Source organism: Rhagoletis pomonella, unplaced genomic scaffold, assembly GCF_013731165.1.
Source record: "Rhagoletis pomonella isolate Grant_MI unplaced genomic scaffold, Rhpom_1.0 Rhpom_scaffold_00003, whole genome shotgun sequence".
In the NCBI taxonomy this organism is placed as follows: Eukaryota; Metazoa; Arthropoda; class Insecta; order Diptera; family Tephritidae; genus Rhagoletis; species Rhagoletis pomonella.
Genome location: NW_023458557.1, coordinates 20,996,344 through 21,011,898, shown reverse-complemented (window position 1 = coordinate 21,011,898; position 15,555 = coordinate 20,996,344). Strand labels below are relative to the sequence as shown.

General features: G+C 40.3%; 3 protein-coding genes across 6 annotated transcripts in view; 2 read left to right on the top strand and 1 right to left on the bottom strand.

Moving 5' to 3' along the window:
* LOC118735068 (cullin-associated NEDD8-dissociated protein 1) overlaps positions 1 to 9,574 on the top strand; it is a 281,667-nt gene extending 272,093 nt beyond the window's left edge. For both annotated transcript variants that reach the window (XM_036464671.1, XM_036464669.1), the window contains exon 7: positions 8,885 to 9,574. In XM_036464671.1, the coding sequence (XP_036320564.1) occupies positions 8,885 to 8,945 (61 nt within the window). In that variant the 3' untranslated portion in view covers positions 8,946 to 9,574. The remainder of the gene's footprint in view (positions 1 to 8,884) is intronic.
* A 2,299-nt stretch (positions 9,575 to 11,873) lies between these two features.
* LOC118735065 (putative nuclease HARBI1) lies at positions 11,874 to 13,779 on the top strand. 2 transcript variants are annotated; one of them, XM_036464665.1, is made up of 4 exons: positions 11,874 to 12,296; positions 12,365 to 12,532; positions 12,627 to 13,267; positions 13,324 to 13,779. In XM_036464665.1, coding segments are annotated over exons 1-4 (1,194 nt in total). In that variant the 5' UTR covers positions 11,874 to 12,294; the 3' UTR covers positions 13,707 to 13,779. The 2 variants fall into 2 exon arrangements, with proteins under 2 accessions (XP_036320558.1, XP_036320559.1); XM_036464666.1 differs by having other exon boundaries at positions 11,874 to 12,532.
* A 110-nt stretch (positions 13,780 to 13,889) lies between these two features.
* LOC118735067 lies at positions 13,890 to 15,222 on the bottom strand. 2 transcript variants are annotated; one of them, XM_036464668.1, is made up of 2 exons: positions 15,029 to 15,222; positions 13,890 to 14,848 (listed from the first exon to the last, which is right to left on the bottom strand). In XM_036464668.1, the coding sequence occupies exon 2, from the start codon at positions 14,837 to 14,839 to the stop codon at positions 13,955 to 13,957; it is 885 nt and encodes a 294-aa protein (XP_036320561.1). In that variant the 5' UTR covers positions 14,840 to 14,848; positions 15,029 to 15,222; the 3' UTR covers positions 13,890 to 13,954. The 2 variants fall into 2 exon arrangements, with proteins under 2 accessions (XP_036320561.1, XP_036320560.1); XM_036464667.1 differs by having other exon boundaries at positions 15,077 to 15,222.
* Positions 15,223 to 15,555: the final 333 nt, after the last annotated feature.

The following is a 15,555-nucleotide window of genomic DNA, read 5'->3' as shown; positions in this document are numbered from 1 at the left end:
GCTGTAAGCCTTCTTAACACTCTTTAATTTGATACCCACATTGCAATATTTCATTTACTTAATCAACTTAACTGAGTTAAAATTCTCAAATGGGTGGCAACCCCCGTCATAAATACTTCCAGCAACTATCTTTCTTAAACCTCTTTAATTTGATACCCATTTTGCAATAATTTATTTATTTTATCAATATATTTGGGTTTAAAAATTTTCAAATAGGTGGCAACCCTCTAGTTTTTTGCGATATCATTGGTTCTGGTATTATACCGAACAATACAAAAAAAATATTTTTCAAATCGGTTCAACCGTTCTCGAGTTTTGACGACCGTGACATACGAACACAACATTTTTATTAATATAGATATACGTTTTTGTGGTACATACTGTAATATTCTTATATTGTTTAACTAAATGGAACATACGTATGTAATATATCAGCTAAAGTACAGCCGTGATCATTTTTTGTGTATCAAATAGATATTAGAACACACTTTCCACCATACAGTTTCGAAATACAAAATCACATTTTCCCGTTTTTTATAATCGAGATTTGGGTTGATTGTAGTTCAAAGTGTCTCTTTCCTGGTAAAAAAGTTTTAAGAGAAAAAAAATACACTTTTTGAGAAATTAAATTTAAAAAAAAATTTGCCGTTTTTGTTTATTGTTAAATAAAAAATTTTAAATAATGAAAATCAATAATTATATCATTCTATCTTGAAGTGACAAGAATTGCTGACATTTGAGTAAAAACATTGTTGGAATCTATTAAATTTTGACAAAGTTATGGGCATTTTAAAAAAACATTCTCACTGTCAATTCGAATAATCGATTTTTGCCTGAAAAACAAAATCGCGTTTAATTCGCCCGAAAAATTTTTCCGAGCCAAAAGAAAAAATACGTGTTTCATTATTTGGACCAACAAACAATGTATTTGAGTTTGGTCGAAATTAAAAATCATGCTCGTACCTGACCGGTTGTCTGGAAATGGAAAGCATCACTATATTTACCCCCAAACGACATAATGCTCTGCCACCAGTGTTGGCACTAATCGATTGATTTTTAATCAATTAGTTAATTCGATTAAGTTCAATCCGGTTACAGTTAATCATGATTAATTTTAATCTGATTAAACAGTTAATCGTAACCGCGATTAAAAAACTTAATTTTTAATCATTAGCCCTTAATTTGATTAAGTAGGTTTTGTGATTAATAAATTTATGCTGGAATTTTACTGTGCACACAAGGCCAGTTAATCGGGTATGGCAAAGTCGGTTTTCCTCGTAAATCTAAGCAATTTGGTGTGCATTTTCATTAAGATCTATTTTGACAGACGCTAAGCAAACTAGGTTTTAATATCCCTCTGCACATGTGCGGTGGGTTATAGAAATTCCCAATTCATGTATTACTAACAATAATTATTATTATTATTATTTTTTTTATATTATGCGTTTTTTAAGTGTGAAACACAAAAGGAATGACTATAACCGGTGTTTGGTTTCAAATTCGGACAAACTAGACAACTTAATCAGATTTTCTTTTAATTGGATTAACGATTAATGATTAAAATTATTTAATCGTAATCACAACCGACGATTAACGATTAAAAAATTTAATCATTAATCGTACGGATGATTACGATTAATCAATTTTAATCGTTAATCGCGATTAACATTTTAATCATTAATTTTTAATCGTTAATCAGATTAACATTTTGCCAACACTGTCTGCCACATACAGCTCTCGTGCTTCTGTTGCGGTGGTTTTTCTTTGACAGCTAAGATAAATACATACGTTTGTATGTTCATATAGGCAATGCTGCGCTAAAGCAACACGAACGCTAGTTAACTTTTGCTGTTTGCGCGCGTGAACCACCCCTTGATGTTCTTATTCTCTTTTTGCCCACAATCACACAAAATGATGCAAAGAAAATACGAATAATTATCGCGAAGACAAAATGCTTTCATTTAGACAAAATTTTAATGTGTTTTGGAAATTGGAAAGTTGAAAGTTAGTTCACTATAGCAACACTTGCTGTTTGCGTTCTTGTCAAAGTGAAACAAAGCTGTAGCGACTCGAAAGCTGTATGTGACAGAAGCATTCCCACGACAGCCGGTTCTACGTACACGACCAAGGGTACGGTTTCGGCGATCTATCCACGTTTAGGTCGGCGAACACCGCCGCCGGCAACTCCTAGTCCCTCCGACAATCTGATCGGTCTGTCGGTCCGGAATATACCGCAACGTGACATCAGTCAAGTGCAACGCCTGCCTTGGCCGATGCCACTTTAGAGCATGCTCCGGACTGCGCAACACGCGTGATTGGACGAGTGACTACGTGGGCCACTTCTGTGCTGCCCAGTCGCAAACTTCCCCCGCGACGCCGCCCACCTCCATCACAAGGCCTCGTCTGCAGCACATAAGCAGGGGGTCAGCAGGCAACACAACTCGCTAACACCCCGCATCACAATTGGTCTCCCAAGGCACACAAAGGTGCTACAATTCAACTGCACTTCAGAGAAAGATTGAGGAGATAACCGTCTTCATGGGCCGTCGTGGAATATTAATAGCTGCGGTTCAAGGGACGGAGTTGCACAGCAATTCAACTCTGTTGAACTGCGCTGGATACAATGTGCACCGTCGAGATCGCGAGCGAAATAATGATGGTGGCCTAGCGTTCATCACGCACCACACCGTGCAGTAGAATGTCAGGGTATTGTTATATCCGGTCAGGCGATGTCGAGCTCGAAATATTTAACGTATATATACCTCCTGTCACCAGCTACTCGGCAGGATATCACCCTGAAATATTGCCCTACTCAGAGGTGAAACCCGTATGGTAGTAGGTGACTTTAACGCGCACCACGATCTTTGGCATTCAAGCGTGCCTAATGATCGTAGGAGAACACACTTGGATGAGCATAAAGACGCCCTACAAGAACAGTGATAGTCATTTGATTAATCATGTGTAACTCAGTGGTGATGGAAATGTTCATCAAACACTCCCATTACGTTTTTAAGGCCAATGTGCAAAAAATGATGACATCAAATGTAAACATATGATTTTTTATCTTATCTTTTTATGGCCTTATTTAATGGTATCTTATTAACCATCGCAAAATTAGCAAATGTGTTAGTAAGATAAATTAAGTAAGTGTGTAATTAAGTAAGTAAGATGTGTTAGAATCCATCACCCAATTCTTGTAGAGCGATTCGACATTCTGCACAATGAACGACGACGCACCCACCAGTATTATGGGCAAGTTGCCAGACCTAACAATTGTCAGCGCTGGTCTGATAAAGAGCATATCCTGGCGATCTATGCTGACCTTAGCGTCACACCATCTGCCCATAGTCATCTCGATTGATTACCCTGCCGACTTTGCTTCCGCGCATCTCCGGACTTATGTGAACTTCTCCAAAGCTGATTGGAAAGGCTTCGCGGATGTTACTGAAAGCAACTTCACTGCCTTACCAATACCAACCGACGTTCACGTAGGTGAGCGCAAATTCCGCAGGGTTGTCACTGCTGTTGCAGCTCGCTTCATTCCAGCAGGATGCATTTGGGATTCCCGACCGAATCCGGATCCCGGAAATCCCCGTATCAGGGGTCTCAACACGGCAACTAGAGAACGTACATAAGCGGAAGAAATGGGAAGAGCATCTGCAGGGCCCCAAACTTCGCCTCTGGTGTGAGCAAGCTTTGGTCTACCATGAGGTCATTGTCCAGTCCGACGAAGCGTGAAGACAGAGTTGAAATATCTTTTGGCGACCACGCTTCATTGGACCCGGAGCGATGCGCGGTCTACTTTAGCCGACAATTCATACTGCATCCTCCGGCGGACAAATCCAAACGTCGAGTGACCAGAAGGCTGCGCAGACTGTCAACACCAAATGCGACTCTTGTTTTCACCAGCGGTGGGGTAAGGGTAGCCAACGGGAAGGCAAAAGCTTTCAAAGCCATAGGACCGTTCGGAATTTGCATGTTGATGCTGAAAAATTTGGGTCCTGCGAGAGTGAACTATCTAACCAAGGTCCTCAAGCTGTTTAAGGCCACTCTCATCATTCTAGAAATCTGAAAACCGTCAAACAAAGCAGAGACTTGTGGCCCGATAACCCTCCTTTCCCCGGTAGCGAAGACCTTAGACGCCCTTCTCCCGCACTACACAAACCACCTAACTCCAGCGAGGAATCAGCATGGATTCCGTAAAGTGCTTAGCACAACAACAGCACTTAATGCCATAAACACTCATATTACTCATGGCCTTAACCGAAAACGCCCCTGTGAGAGAACGGTTCTAGTAGTGCTGGACCCGTCAAAAGCTTTTGACACCGTCAGTCACTCCACGCTACTAGAAGACATTGAGCTCTTCTTTCTGCGTGGTCGACAATCGTCAGCAATCTTCAGGGGTAAAACTAGCAAACCGGAAAAAATTAAACAGGGCTTTTGTTGTTGTTGTAGCGTTTACAACAGCCCCGATCTTGATCGGCTAGTATCTCAGTCGTCGTCAAGTTCAACTAACGGAAGACCCAAGAAGCGTGCAGCCTCTATAGGGTCTGTCCACAGGGACGGAGGCGTCAGTTGCGTGGGGTTTTTCGGGCATATGAAGAGATGTTTCCAGTCGTGGGGTGTCTCTCCGCATGCCGAACACTCATTTGGCACATCTGCATCTAATCTTCTCATGTATGAGTTCAACCTGCTGCAGTAGCCAGAGCGAAGATGGGCTATTGTGGTCCGCGTCTCCCGAGGCAGACGAAGCTCCGTCTCGTATATTTCAGGTGGTTGTATGCCCAGAACGGCACACACACAGGTCTGGAGTCTACGTAACTTGAGACTGACGCCCTGTGAATGCCGCTCAGGTACTGTGGATATGCTGACGAGTCCAGAGGTTGCTTTATGAACCTCTGCACTTCGGCCGTCAGTTGGTGAAGATGCCTTTTGACATGCCTTGGCGAGGGCTCCTCTGCAAGCAAGTTTCTGTTGGGGTGTCCACGTCTGTGGCTCTCTACTAGGAATGGCTTGCAGAGCATGGTGTTGTGCTCCCTTATGGGCAGTATTTGCTCCTCGCCATGTAGGTGATGTTCTGGCGACATCAGGAGGCATCCGGTCGCTGTCCGTAGTGCAGTATTTTGTGCTGTCTGTGGCTTCATCCACCGCGCCCTACTGGTCCCCAGCCACCACACTGGTGCTGCGTAATTTAGAACCGGCCGGCCAATTGCCTTGTATGTTGCCAGCAATGTTCCTTTGTCGGCTAGCGACTTTGGGACCTTGTTTCGGCTCTGTACTTTGTTGACACCTGCCGTTGTGTGCGCAGAAAGGGCGAGCAGACTGTCGAATGTTACGCCGAGTATTTTTGGGTTACTCACCGTCGGAATTGGGGTGTCATCAACGGGAATACCCAGCGGTAGTCTGAACTCCTTCGTCCAGGTGGTAAATACGGTCGCAGAGGATTTTGTAGGGGAGAGGGTAAGACCCCTATCAGTGAAGAAGCGAGAAAGCTCGGAGAGATTACGTTTACTTTCAAGCACAAGTCATCAATTCCATTCCCAGATGCCATTATTGAACAATCGTCAGTGTAAGAGACAATCGAGACTCCCTCTGGTGGTTGAGGGAGCTTGGAAATATAAAAGTTAAACAGTAACTGGGAAAGGACACCACACTGTGGAACCCCCTGTTTTATTTTTCTAGGTTTGCTCGATTTATCTCTAAACATTACTGACAAGTGTCGACAACTCAAATAATTCTCTGACCACCGTTTGAGTCTCTGTAGGATTGAGAAGGCCTCTACGTCTTCTAGCAGCGTGTTTTTTGCAGCCTTCTGATCACTCTACGCTTGGCTTTGTCCACCGGAGGATGCAGTATAAATTGCCGGCTAAAATAGCTCGCGCATCGCTCCGGGTCCGACGAAGCATGGTCGCCGAAAGATATTTCGACTCTGTCGTCGCGCTTTGTCGGATTTGACAGTAACCTCATGGTTGGCCAAAGCTTACTCACACCAGAGGGGAAGTTGCAAGTCTTCAAATGCTGTTCCCACTTTTTCCGCTTATGTACGTTTACAAGCCGCCGAATCTCCGTGTTGAGATTCCTGATACGGGGATTTCCGGGATCGGCCGGCCGGGATCGGGAGGACGAAGGTTGTCAGGCTCATCGGACAGCCGCTTCAGCAGGAAAGTTTGGACGGGGGTCCGTTATGCAACCTGCTGGTACGAAGCGAGCTGCAGCAGCAGTGAACTTACTGCGGAACTTACGTTCACTTAGGTGAACGTCGTTTGGTGTGGGGAGGGCAGGGAAGGTGCTTTCAGTAAATTCCGCGAAGCCTTTCCAATCAGCTTTTGTATAGTTCATATAGGTCCCGGTGTTCCGCGGAAGCAAAGTCGGCAGGTTTATCGTTCGAGATGACTATGGGCAAATGGTCTGATACTAAGGTCAGCATAGGTCGCCATGATATTCTGTTTATCAGACAAGCGCTGACTATTGTTATGTCTGGTTATATGCAGCAGCAGCCCATAATCCTGGTGGGTGTGTCGTCGTCCATTGTGCTGAATATCGGAATCGTCTATCTGCTCAGCCAAGTATGTTCCCCTACGATCATTTGACAGGCTTGAATGCCAAAGATCGTGGTGCGCATTAAAGTCGCCAACTACCATACGGTTTTCACCTCTGAGAAGCGCACCTATTTCATGGTGATATCCCTCCGAACAGCTGGTAACAGGGGTATATAAACGTTAGATATTTCGAGCTCGAAATCGCCTGACCGGATAGCAATGCCCTGACATTCTCCTGCTTCGATGAGACGATACTGTACGGTGTGCTGCGTGATGAACGCTAGGCCACCACCATCATCTCGCTCGCGATCTCGACGGTGCACATTGTATCCGGCGCAATTCAACGATGTTGAATTGCTATTCAACTTCGTCTCTTGGACCGCAGCTACCAATATTCCATGCCTTCCCATGAAGACGGTTATCTCCTCGATCTTGCTCTGAATTCTGTTACAAATTGAAACAGCTTCGTGTAGTTCGGGAGACGTGTTGTTATGCGGGGGGTGAGGGATGTGTGTTGCCTAACCGCCATATACGGTTCTCGAAGTTACTCGTCCAATCTCGCGTGGTGCGCAGACCTGAGCATGCCCTGAAGTGGCACCAGCCAAGGCAGGTGTTGCACTTGACTGATGTCACATTGCCGAATATCCTAGTGTGACACATCTTGCAGATTGTTGGACGAACCGGGAGTTGTTGGCGGCGGCGCGCTGGTAGTGATGCGGGTGTGTGTGTTGTGTTATGGTTCCGTGGTGTTTGTGTTGAGCTGCTTACCACAGGGCGGCGTCCTATACCCGCTATTGTTTAATTATTACATATCAAAGCTCCCTCAATCACCAGAGGCAGTTACTATTGTCTCTTATGCTGACGATTGCTCGACAATAGCGTCTGGGAATGGACCGAGCTTTCTCGCTTCTTCACTCCTACAAAATCCTCGGCAACTTTATTCACCACCTGGACGAAGGAGGTCAGACTGCAACTGCGTATTCACGTCGATGGCGAACCAATACCAATACCGACGGTGAATAACCCAAAAATCCTCAGAGTCTCCTTCGGCATTCTGATCTCCTTCTCGGCGCACTCAACCGCAGTTGTCAACAGAGTACAGAGCCGCAACAACGTCCTCAAGTCACTGGCCGGCAGCACTTGGGACAAAGACAAAGAAACGTTGTTGGCAACATACAAGGCGATTGGCCGCCCGGTGAAATTATGCAGCGCCCGTGTGCTCGCCGGAGACTAGCAGGCTGCAGTATGACGCTGTAGACGTGCCAGAACACCACGGCACTTCGGACAGCGACCGGATGCCTTCTGATGTCGACCCAGAAGCATAAACCCATCCTTCGCAAGTAGTTTCTAGTAGGGAGCCACAGACGTGGTCACCCAAATAGACTGCTGCTTGCAGAAGAGCCCACGCCTAGGCATGTCAGGAGGCATCTCCTGAGGTTCACCAAGCAACCGCTGGACTCATCTTCATACAGACAGGCCCTGAACGGCAGTCACAGGGAGTCGTTCACAAGTTATATAGACTCACGACCTGTGAATGCCGTTCTAGGCACACACACGCCTGATATGGACGGGACAGAAGTTTGGCTGCCTCGGGAAACCCGCACTACAATCGCCCAACTTCGCTTTGGCTATTGCTGCAAGCTTAACTCATACCTGATTAGAATAAACGAGGATGTGCCCAACCAATGCCCAGCACGCGGAAAGTCACTACATGACTCACAGCACCTCTTCGCATGCCCCTGAACCTCATCCAGCTAAGGCCCCTGTTCCTATGGACATATCTGTTGAAGTTGCGCACTTCCTGGGCCACCTCTTAGCTGAAACAGACGACAACGTTGATGGATGAACCGACCCGAGCTGGGTTTAGGAGCCGCTACAACAACAACAGAGGCTTATGCGGTGTGGAGTTTGAGGTTTTCGATCTGCAAAAACAAATCCAAAATTTATTTTTACTTCTGAGAAAAAATATCGCTCAAGAAATAAATAACGATTTTTTTATGAAAAAAGTGAAAAGCTATAGGTAATTCAAAATATAATCATTATTTCAAAGCGAAAAACTAACACTAAAAAAATTTGTTTTATTTTTGATCAAAAATTTTAACACGACATTTTTTTAATATAACTCATAAGGGTTAAGGTTTTTATTTTGTTTTTAAGTGCACGGTTTTTAGCGATGGAAAAAATTTTTAAAAGATAAATAAAGGCGAAGAAAACATGCCCGGTAAAATCTAGATTGTTAAATTAAAAAAAATGGGTATTCGAGCTGTTTGAACGGAGTCTGAGATAAAAGTGATCAGTTTTTCCACTAAGTAAATGAAATTGTAATCGAATTCTATATTTTGCAGACAAAAATCAGCATTTAACGGAATTTTTAAAAACAATCAAGGACTCGCCAGAACTGTGTAAAATATTTGATTCCATACAAAAAGACTCGAGCCCAATCAGTCCTGAAATTACATCAATGGATCAAAGCTAAATGTGAAAGATAAATATACATTCTTAATAAGGCTGTGTGTGAGTATGGTTTGATTGCTATATAAATCCGCAATATCCTAAATCACTGGAAAGTGTCGGTAATGAAATGAATGGGTTCACACAGTTTGCTAACAAACAACAAATTAAATTTGAATCTAAAAAAAAAAAATTAATTAAATTCAGCTAAAAAATTTCAGAATATACCACTTTGGGTACAAAACTTTTGATGAACTCGCACATAGCCTAAATTTATAACCGTAAATTAAAAATTCATTTATATTCTGAAGGCAGCTGACAAAAAATAATACCAAAACATATTAGGGCTGTTCACTAAATTGAGCAAGTGATCTGACACTGGGCAAAAGAGCTGATTAGCTCAAAGCAACGACAGTTGTCAAAGCTTGCCAGGTCACTTGCTCAATTTGTTGAATACCCGAATTGTCTGCTGTAATACTCCTGCCTGCAAGTTATTTGTAGATACATTTTATTCTAATGCAAATCCCTTTAATAAAGTATTTGTTATGAAATCACAATAAATTATAAATAAATAGAAAATCTGATTTCCCGTCTTTCTTTCTTTTTACTTTCCATTTTCAAAGTTTGTCAAACTCAAGAAATCAGGCGCTTCTTTGATTTCTGACTTTAGGCCCATTACCATACTAACAGGGCTTTCTAAGGTGTTTGAAATGCTAACAGCACATCAAATATCCAAATTTATCTACTCAAACAAGCTACTGAGTCCGCTGCAGTCTGGTTTCAGAGCTGGCTGGCTACTCGTACTCTACGGCGGCTACGAAGGTTTTAGACGATATACGCGATCCATTTGATCAAGGTCATCTAACATAACTTTGCGTACTAGATTTTTCCAAGGCTTTTGAATCCGTTACTCACAACTTGTTATGCGAAAAACTAGTTGCGTTCCCTAACTCGCAATAGGTTGCAAGAATTTACAGGAATTTACCAGAAAGCGTTCCCGTACTCGGTAGGTAAAGTAAGGGAAAAATGGTAAAGTGCAAACCATCAGCTGTTCAAATGATTTGAAAGTTCAATAAGCAAAAATAAAGTACATCTGCATTTTCACCTTCTTAAATATATCGCAGCGAAGAAATATCAAGTTTTGTAAGAATTTTTGTTAATTTTCTTGCGTATTTGCATATAATTTATCAGATCGGCAAATGATAAAAAAACTGCTATGTAAACCAAAAATGGCGGCCCACGGTGTATCTGACAGTTTTACCAGTTTTTACCCGAAAAGCATTCCCGTACTTTTTGGCTTTTCTCTCTTTCTCTGAGAGCAATTTGGCTTTTTGACAGTTTTACAGTTTTATCCAGAAAAGTTGATGAAAGAAACTACTAGTTAAATATTTTAGCTTTAGTAAAATCGCAGTTGAACTTATAAAGAGCCAAGTGAAAGGTTTCAGAAAGTAAAAATTGGAAACAACCTTTCTACACCTGTGCAGATGTATTCAGGTGTACCACAGGGATCCATCTTGGGTCCTCTGTTGTTTAGTATTTTTATAAATGACATTTTCACCACCTGCTCCCATGCTCGCTTGCATGCTTATGCCGATGACGTACAACTGTATCTCTCTAATAAGTTTGAATTAATTCAGGACGTCTGTAATAAACTTAATGACGATCTAAACTCTATTCTTGCATGGTCAACGAGCAATCTTATTTCTCTTAATGCCCAGAAGCCCTGCGTTATCTCAATCTATAAGGGTAAGATTTCGGTATCTCAGATTCCCAACTTACTTATTGGTACAGATCAGCTTAAAGTTGTCGAAAAAGTAAAAAAAACCTAGGCTTCATTATTAACTCAAAATTCGGTTGTGATGATCACGATAATGAAGCAAAATCTTTTGTACACTACGTTGTCTAAAAGTAACATTTCTTATGTACCGTTAGATACGAAAAGGAAGTTGGTCACAAACTTAATTGTTCATTATATTACGTACTTCGAAATTGTTTATAGAAAGTTAGATTCACACTCCCTTAATAAATTGAACATTGCCTTCAACTGCCCCAAGATATGTATATGGTTTAAAGAAGTTTGATCACCTTTCATCTAGATATTTCTTTACTTGGCTGTGATTTACAAAAATTTTTAAAAGCACGTAATTGTATTTTTATGTTTAAACTTATTATTACTGAGAAACCGGAATACCTTTATAATAAACTTCACTTTCGAAAAGTACACGTTGCTTTAACCTTATTTTTCCAAAATTCAATGCACTTCAAGACTGTTTTTTGTAAACGCGGTAAGACTATGGAACTCCCTCCCATTGGCTTTGAAGAACCCGTTAAATAAGGGTAATTTCAAAAACCTGATGTTTAAGTTTTTTGATAATAAATATGTAACTTTATTTTTATTATTACTTCTGTTTTAATTTTTATCCACTCGTGTTTATCTAAAGTAAGATTAAATGTCTGCTTTTGTTAACTTTTCGTTTATGTATGTATGTATTTTAATATGCAATTATATTCATTATATTCCACGTAAGTTTACTGTTTGTATTATTGTGCAAAAAAAGATCTCAACTTAATGCACTAAAGTGTACTAAATAATAATGATAATCAGGGAATGGATTTTAATGACCTTAAAAGCTATAAAAAAGACAAAATAAAATAACAAAATAGGCTAGAAAAGGCAAAATAAAATAGCGAAATAGTAAGAAAAGACTCTAGAAATCGCAAAACAAGCAAAAGAAGGCACTAAAAAAGACAAAAGCCGGAAAATAATCAAAAAATATGTTTATTTTAGAAATGTAAAATTTAAAAAGTGAAAAATTGTGAACTAGTGATGCATTTTCAGGATTTTCATTATATTTTCGCGGAGAAAAGCCTTGAATTTACTAAACGTGCGCTCGACGTGAGTTGATACAAGTGGCGCCCAATTTAAATATGGAACGTTTAAAACTTTTATATTACCAGGATTAAGGGCTATTTCCTTGAATTTTACAATTAAAGGTAGAAAAGGCAAAAAGAGGCAAATATCTTAAAAAAGGCAACATCGAAGGTGTTTAAGCGGACTCAGGGAAAACTAAATCGGGGGCATTCTTAATCGAATATACTCTACCTCTTTAGCAGAAAAAAAGGCAATTTCCATAAAGTCCGTTCCCTGATAATAATAATAATCCCCCCTATTACGTTTGGCGTCGTCGACATCGTCGTCGTTTTTCAGTCGACATCACTTCGTGTCGACGTCGACATCACATCGACGCAGAATCGGTACTGGCTAAACGTGTTGAGACGACGTCGACAATTTATCGATAAATTAATGTAGGAAATACCATCTTTGTCATTTTTGCATCAGCTGTTTCATGTTGTTTACAATTTTTATTTAAAAGGTTACGTTCTTTAGATCTGTGTGATTATTATTATATTGAATATTTTTGCGCAAAAATGTTCTTTGTTTCCGATTCAAGCTCAAGCGATGAAGAATGCAAAAAAGATCTTATACTAAAAAGGAAAATTATTAGGCAGAACTCTGATATATTTAGTTTGCCAGATAACAGGTAAGTGTTACAATTTATACTCGTGGAAAAGTGTTTGAGCGTTTTGGATTTTTTCATACATATCAATGTTGCTAAAAATTTTATTTTATTTCAGATTTCAGGACTATTTTCGACTAAACAAAACTGCATTTAACTATGTACTACAAAAAATTAAGCCGCAAATAAAAAATGGAATCCGGACAACAGCCGTATCAAAAACTATAAAATTGGCAGCGACTTTGCGGTTTTTGGGTCAGGGCTCATATCAAACAAGTGTTGGAAACGACTTCCACCTTGGGCTTTCCCAGCCAACAGTTAGTTCAGTCCTGTCTGAAACACTCGACATTTTAGAAGCAGTCATATGTCCTCTATGGATCAAATTTCATATGACAGACGCTGAAAAAAAAGAAGCCAAGGAGTATTTTTTCCAAAAAACTGGTTTTCCTGGTGTTATTGGATGTGTCGATGGAAGCCACATTAAAATTTTGGCTCCCAACAAACAAGACCAGCATCTATACTACAATCGAAAAGGATTTTTTAGTTTGAATGTTATGATTGTAAGAACAGGCCAACGTTTGCTTTGCATTTTAAAACATAAAAAATTCTTCCACAGATTTGCGATCATAAAATGCGAATACGGTATTTTGATGCTCGTTATGCGGGTTCTGGGCATAACTCTAATTTGGAATATTAGCCAAGCGAGAACAATTCTGAAGGAGCGATACGATGCTGGGGAGCGTAGATGCTGGCTCTTAGGTAAGAATTAACCCCGCAAATTTAAACCCTATAAAATATATAAAATGTTTATGTAGGTGATGCGGGTTATCCTCTTGAACCATACATTATGACGCCATATCGATCCGCAGCAGAAGGAAGTCCAGAAGCTATTTACAACAACAAACATGCCAAAGCTAGAAACATAGTTGAACGCACTATTGGAGTGTTAAAAAACCGATTTCGCTGTTTGCTCGGTGCACGTCAACTTCACTATACGCCATCTAAAGCCACGCAAATCGCTAATGTATGTGCAGCACTCAACAACATTTGCATCGAGTTTGGTTCACACATCACAAACGAGGATGCAGACATTGCAGAACTAAACGAAGACAATGTTGACAATACTGATGATGTGGAAAATAGCATAAATATTGAAGCTTCGCAAATTAGAGAACAAATAAAAAACAGTTTTGTGTAATTTCAGTTCATTCTTTTTTTATAAAATAAATGGAATTCAGTCTTTTAATATCAAATAAATAGTAATTCTAATATCTAACGTATTAAACAAAAACAATTCACAGTTCATTATTTTTTAATAAAATAAATGGAATTCAGTCTTTTAATATCAAATAAATAGTAATTCTAATATCTAACGTACTAAACAAAAACAATTCACAGGTACTTAAAAATAAAAAATAAATAGGTACATATCTACATGAAAATCAGTCAACTTTTTTTTAAATTCCTAAGCTTTTCTTTGGCAATTTCTAATTTTATTTCTTTTAATTGCATTGCAGCTTTGTGCAATTCTACCTCTCTGCGATCCCTTTTTTCCAAAAGCTTTAGCTTCTTTTCTTCTATTGCGAGAAGTTTCTTCTGATAACCGGCCGTATCGCGTAAGGAATGCTTCATTGATCCCATTTTATTTGTAGCGTCAGTTAAAATTCTTTCCTGCATACTATTGTGCCTTTCCAAAAGGTCGTTCCTCTCGCTCGTTTTTGGTTTTCGTGTTCTGACTGGAGTGGATGGTTGATTTCTGCTCCTGGCGCTCGCTGAAGTTGTGGGTTCTTCCTCTTCGCATGGCAAATCTGGTGGGCACAACAGAATGCATTCAATAATTTGAGCGCCATCCAGTGGAGCAAATTCAACCGCACTTGATGTTTGGTGTTGTGTTTCCGCTGGTGGTAACTGAACACCTTGCAAAGCACCTTCTGGACTTAGCTGCTTGTTAAACTGCAGCAAGTTGGCCACAGCCTCTTCCAATGGGCAGAGGGTTAATTGTTTATACATTCCACCATCTGTTGCATTACACTCAGCCTTGTTTTTTATAAGTTTCTTCTTAACTTTAAATTTGTAATCTCGCCACACCGGCAGTTGAAATGTACATATATTACAAAATATATGCTTTAATGGTGTTATTATAATTACCTTCTGCCAACCATCGCTGTCTCTTAAAGGGGGACCAAGGGCATTCAATTTACTGCTGATTGCCTCCCATTGCTGTTTAAAATTAGCTGGAGCTGTTCCCTTTTGCAAACCCTTTGCTAGGCAAGGGCTTTTTTCTAACTCAGCTATAAGAGTTTCAAATTGTTCTGCGCTTGTAATTTTCATGTCTAAAATCTAAATAAATGCAGACACATAGACATTTATTAATTTAATTTAATTAAAAACACGAAAAATAAAAAGAGAAGACAGGAGTTAAATGAAATATTTAACAAATGAATTCCACTGATGCTTAACGAGTCGTTCACATAGTACATATATATGTACATATGTCTACACATCATATTTTATAAGTACCTGGTACTAACGGCCTTTTTTCTTAAAAAAAAAAACACTTATACTTACAAATTTTCTTCCAGTCGTCAGTAAACACGGTGTCGACAGAAATGGCGTCGTGTGAGTTCAACGTCGACAGCAACTTTGCTTAGCCAATACCAAAGATGTGACAATAGTTGTCAAGAGTTATCGATATCAACCACGCCAATACCGATTTTAACAAGTCGTCGTCGTTTAGTGACGACAACGCCAACCGTAATAGGGGGGAATAATAATAATAATAATACTAATAATAATAATGCTAATAATAATAATAATATCGGACTTTGGTTAGGTTAGGTTAGGTTTATGTGGCAGTCGGTTCATGTGACCAACTCACTTAGAACTTTTAAAGGTCAATGTGAGGCTCTTATAAAGCGTAGAATTGGTTTTATTCCTACGCATGATAATTCCGTAAGAGAGCTTAAGAAGGGCCTACCTAAAAAGCCTCCTCTTGGCCAAAGCTGGGCAAATAAGTGATCTACGGTTTCTTCCTCATCTCTGCAACT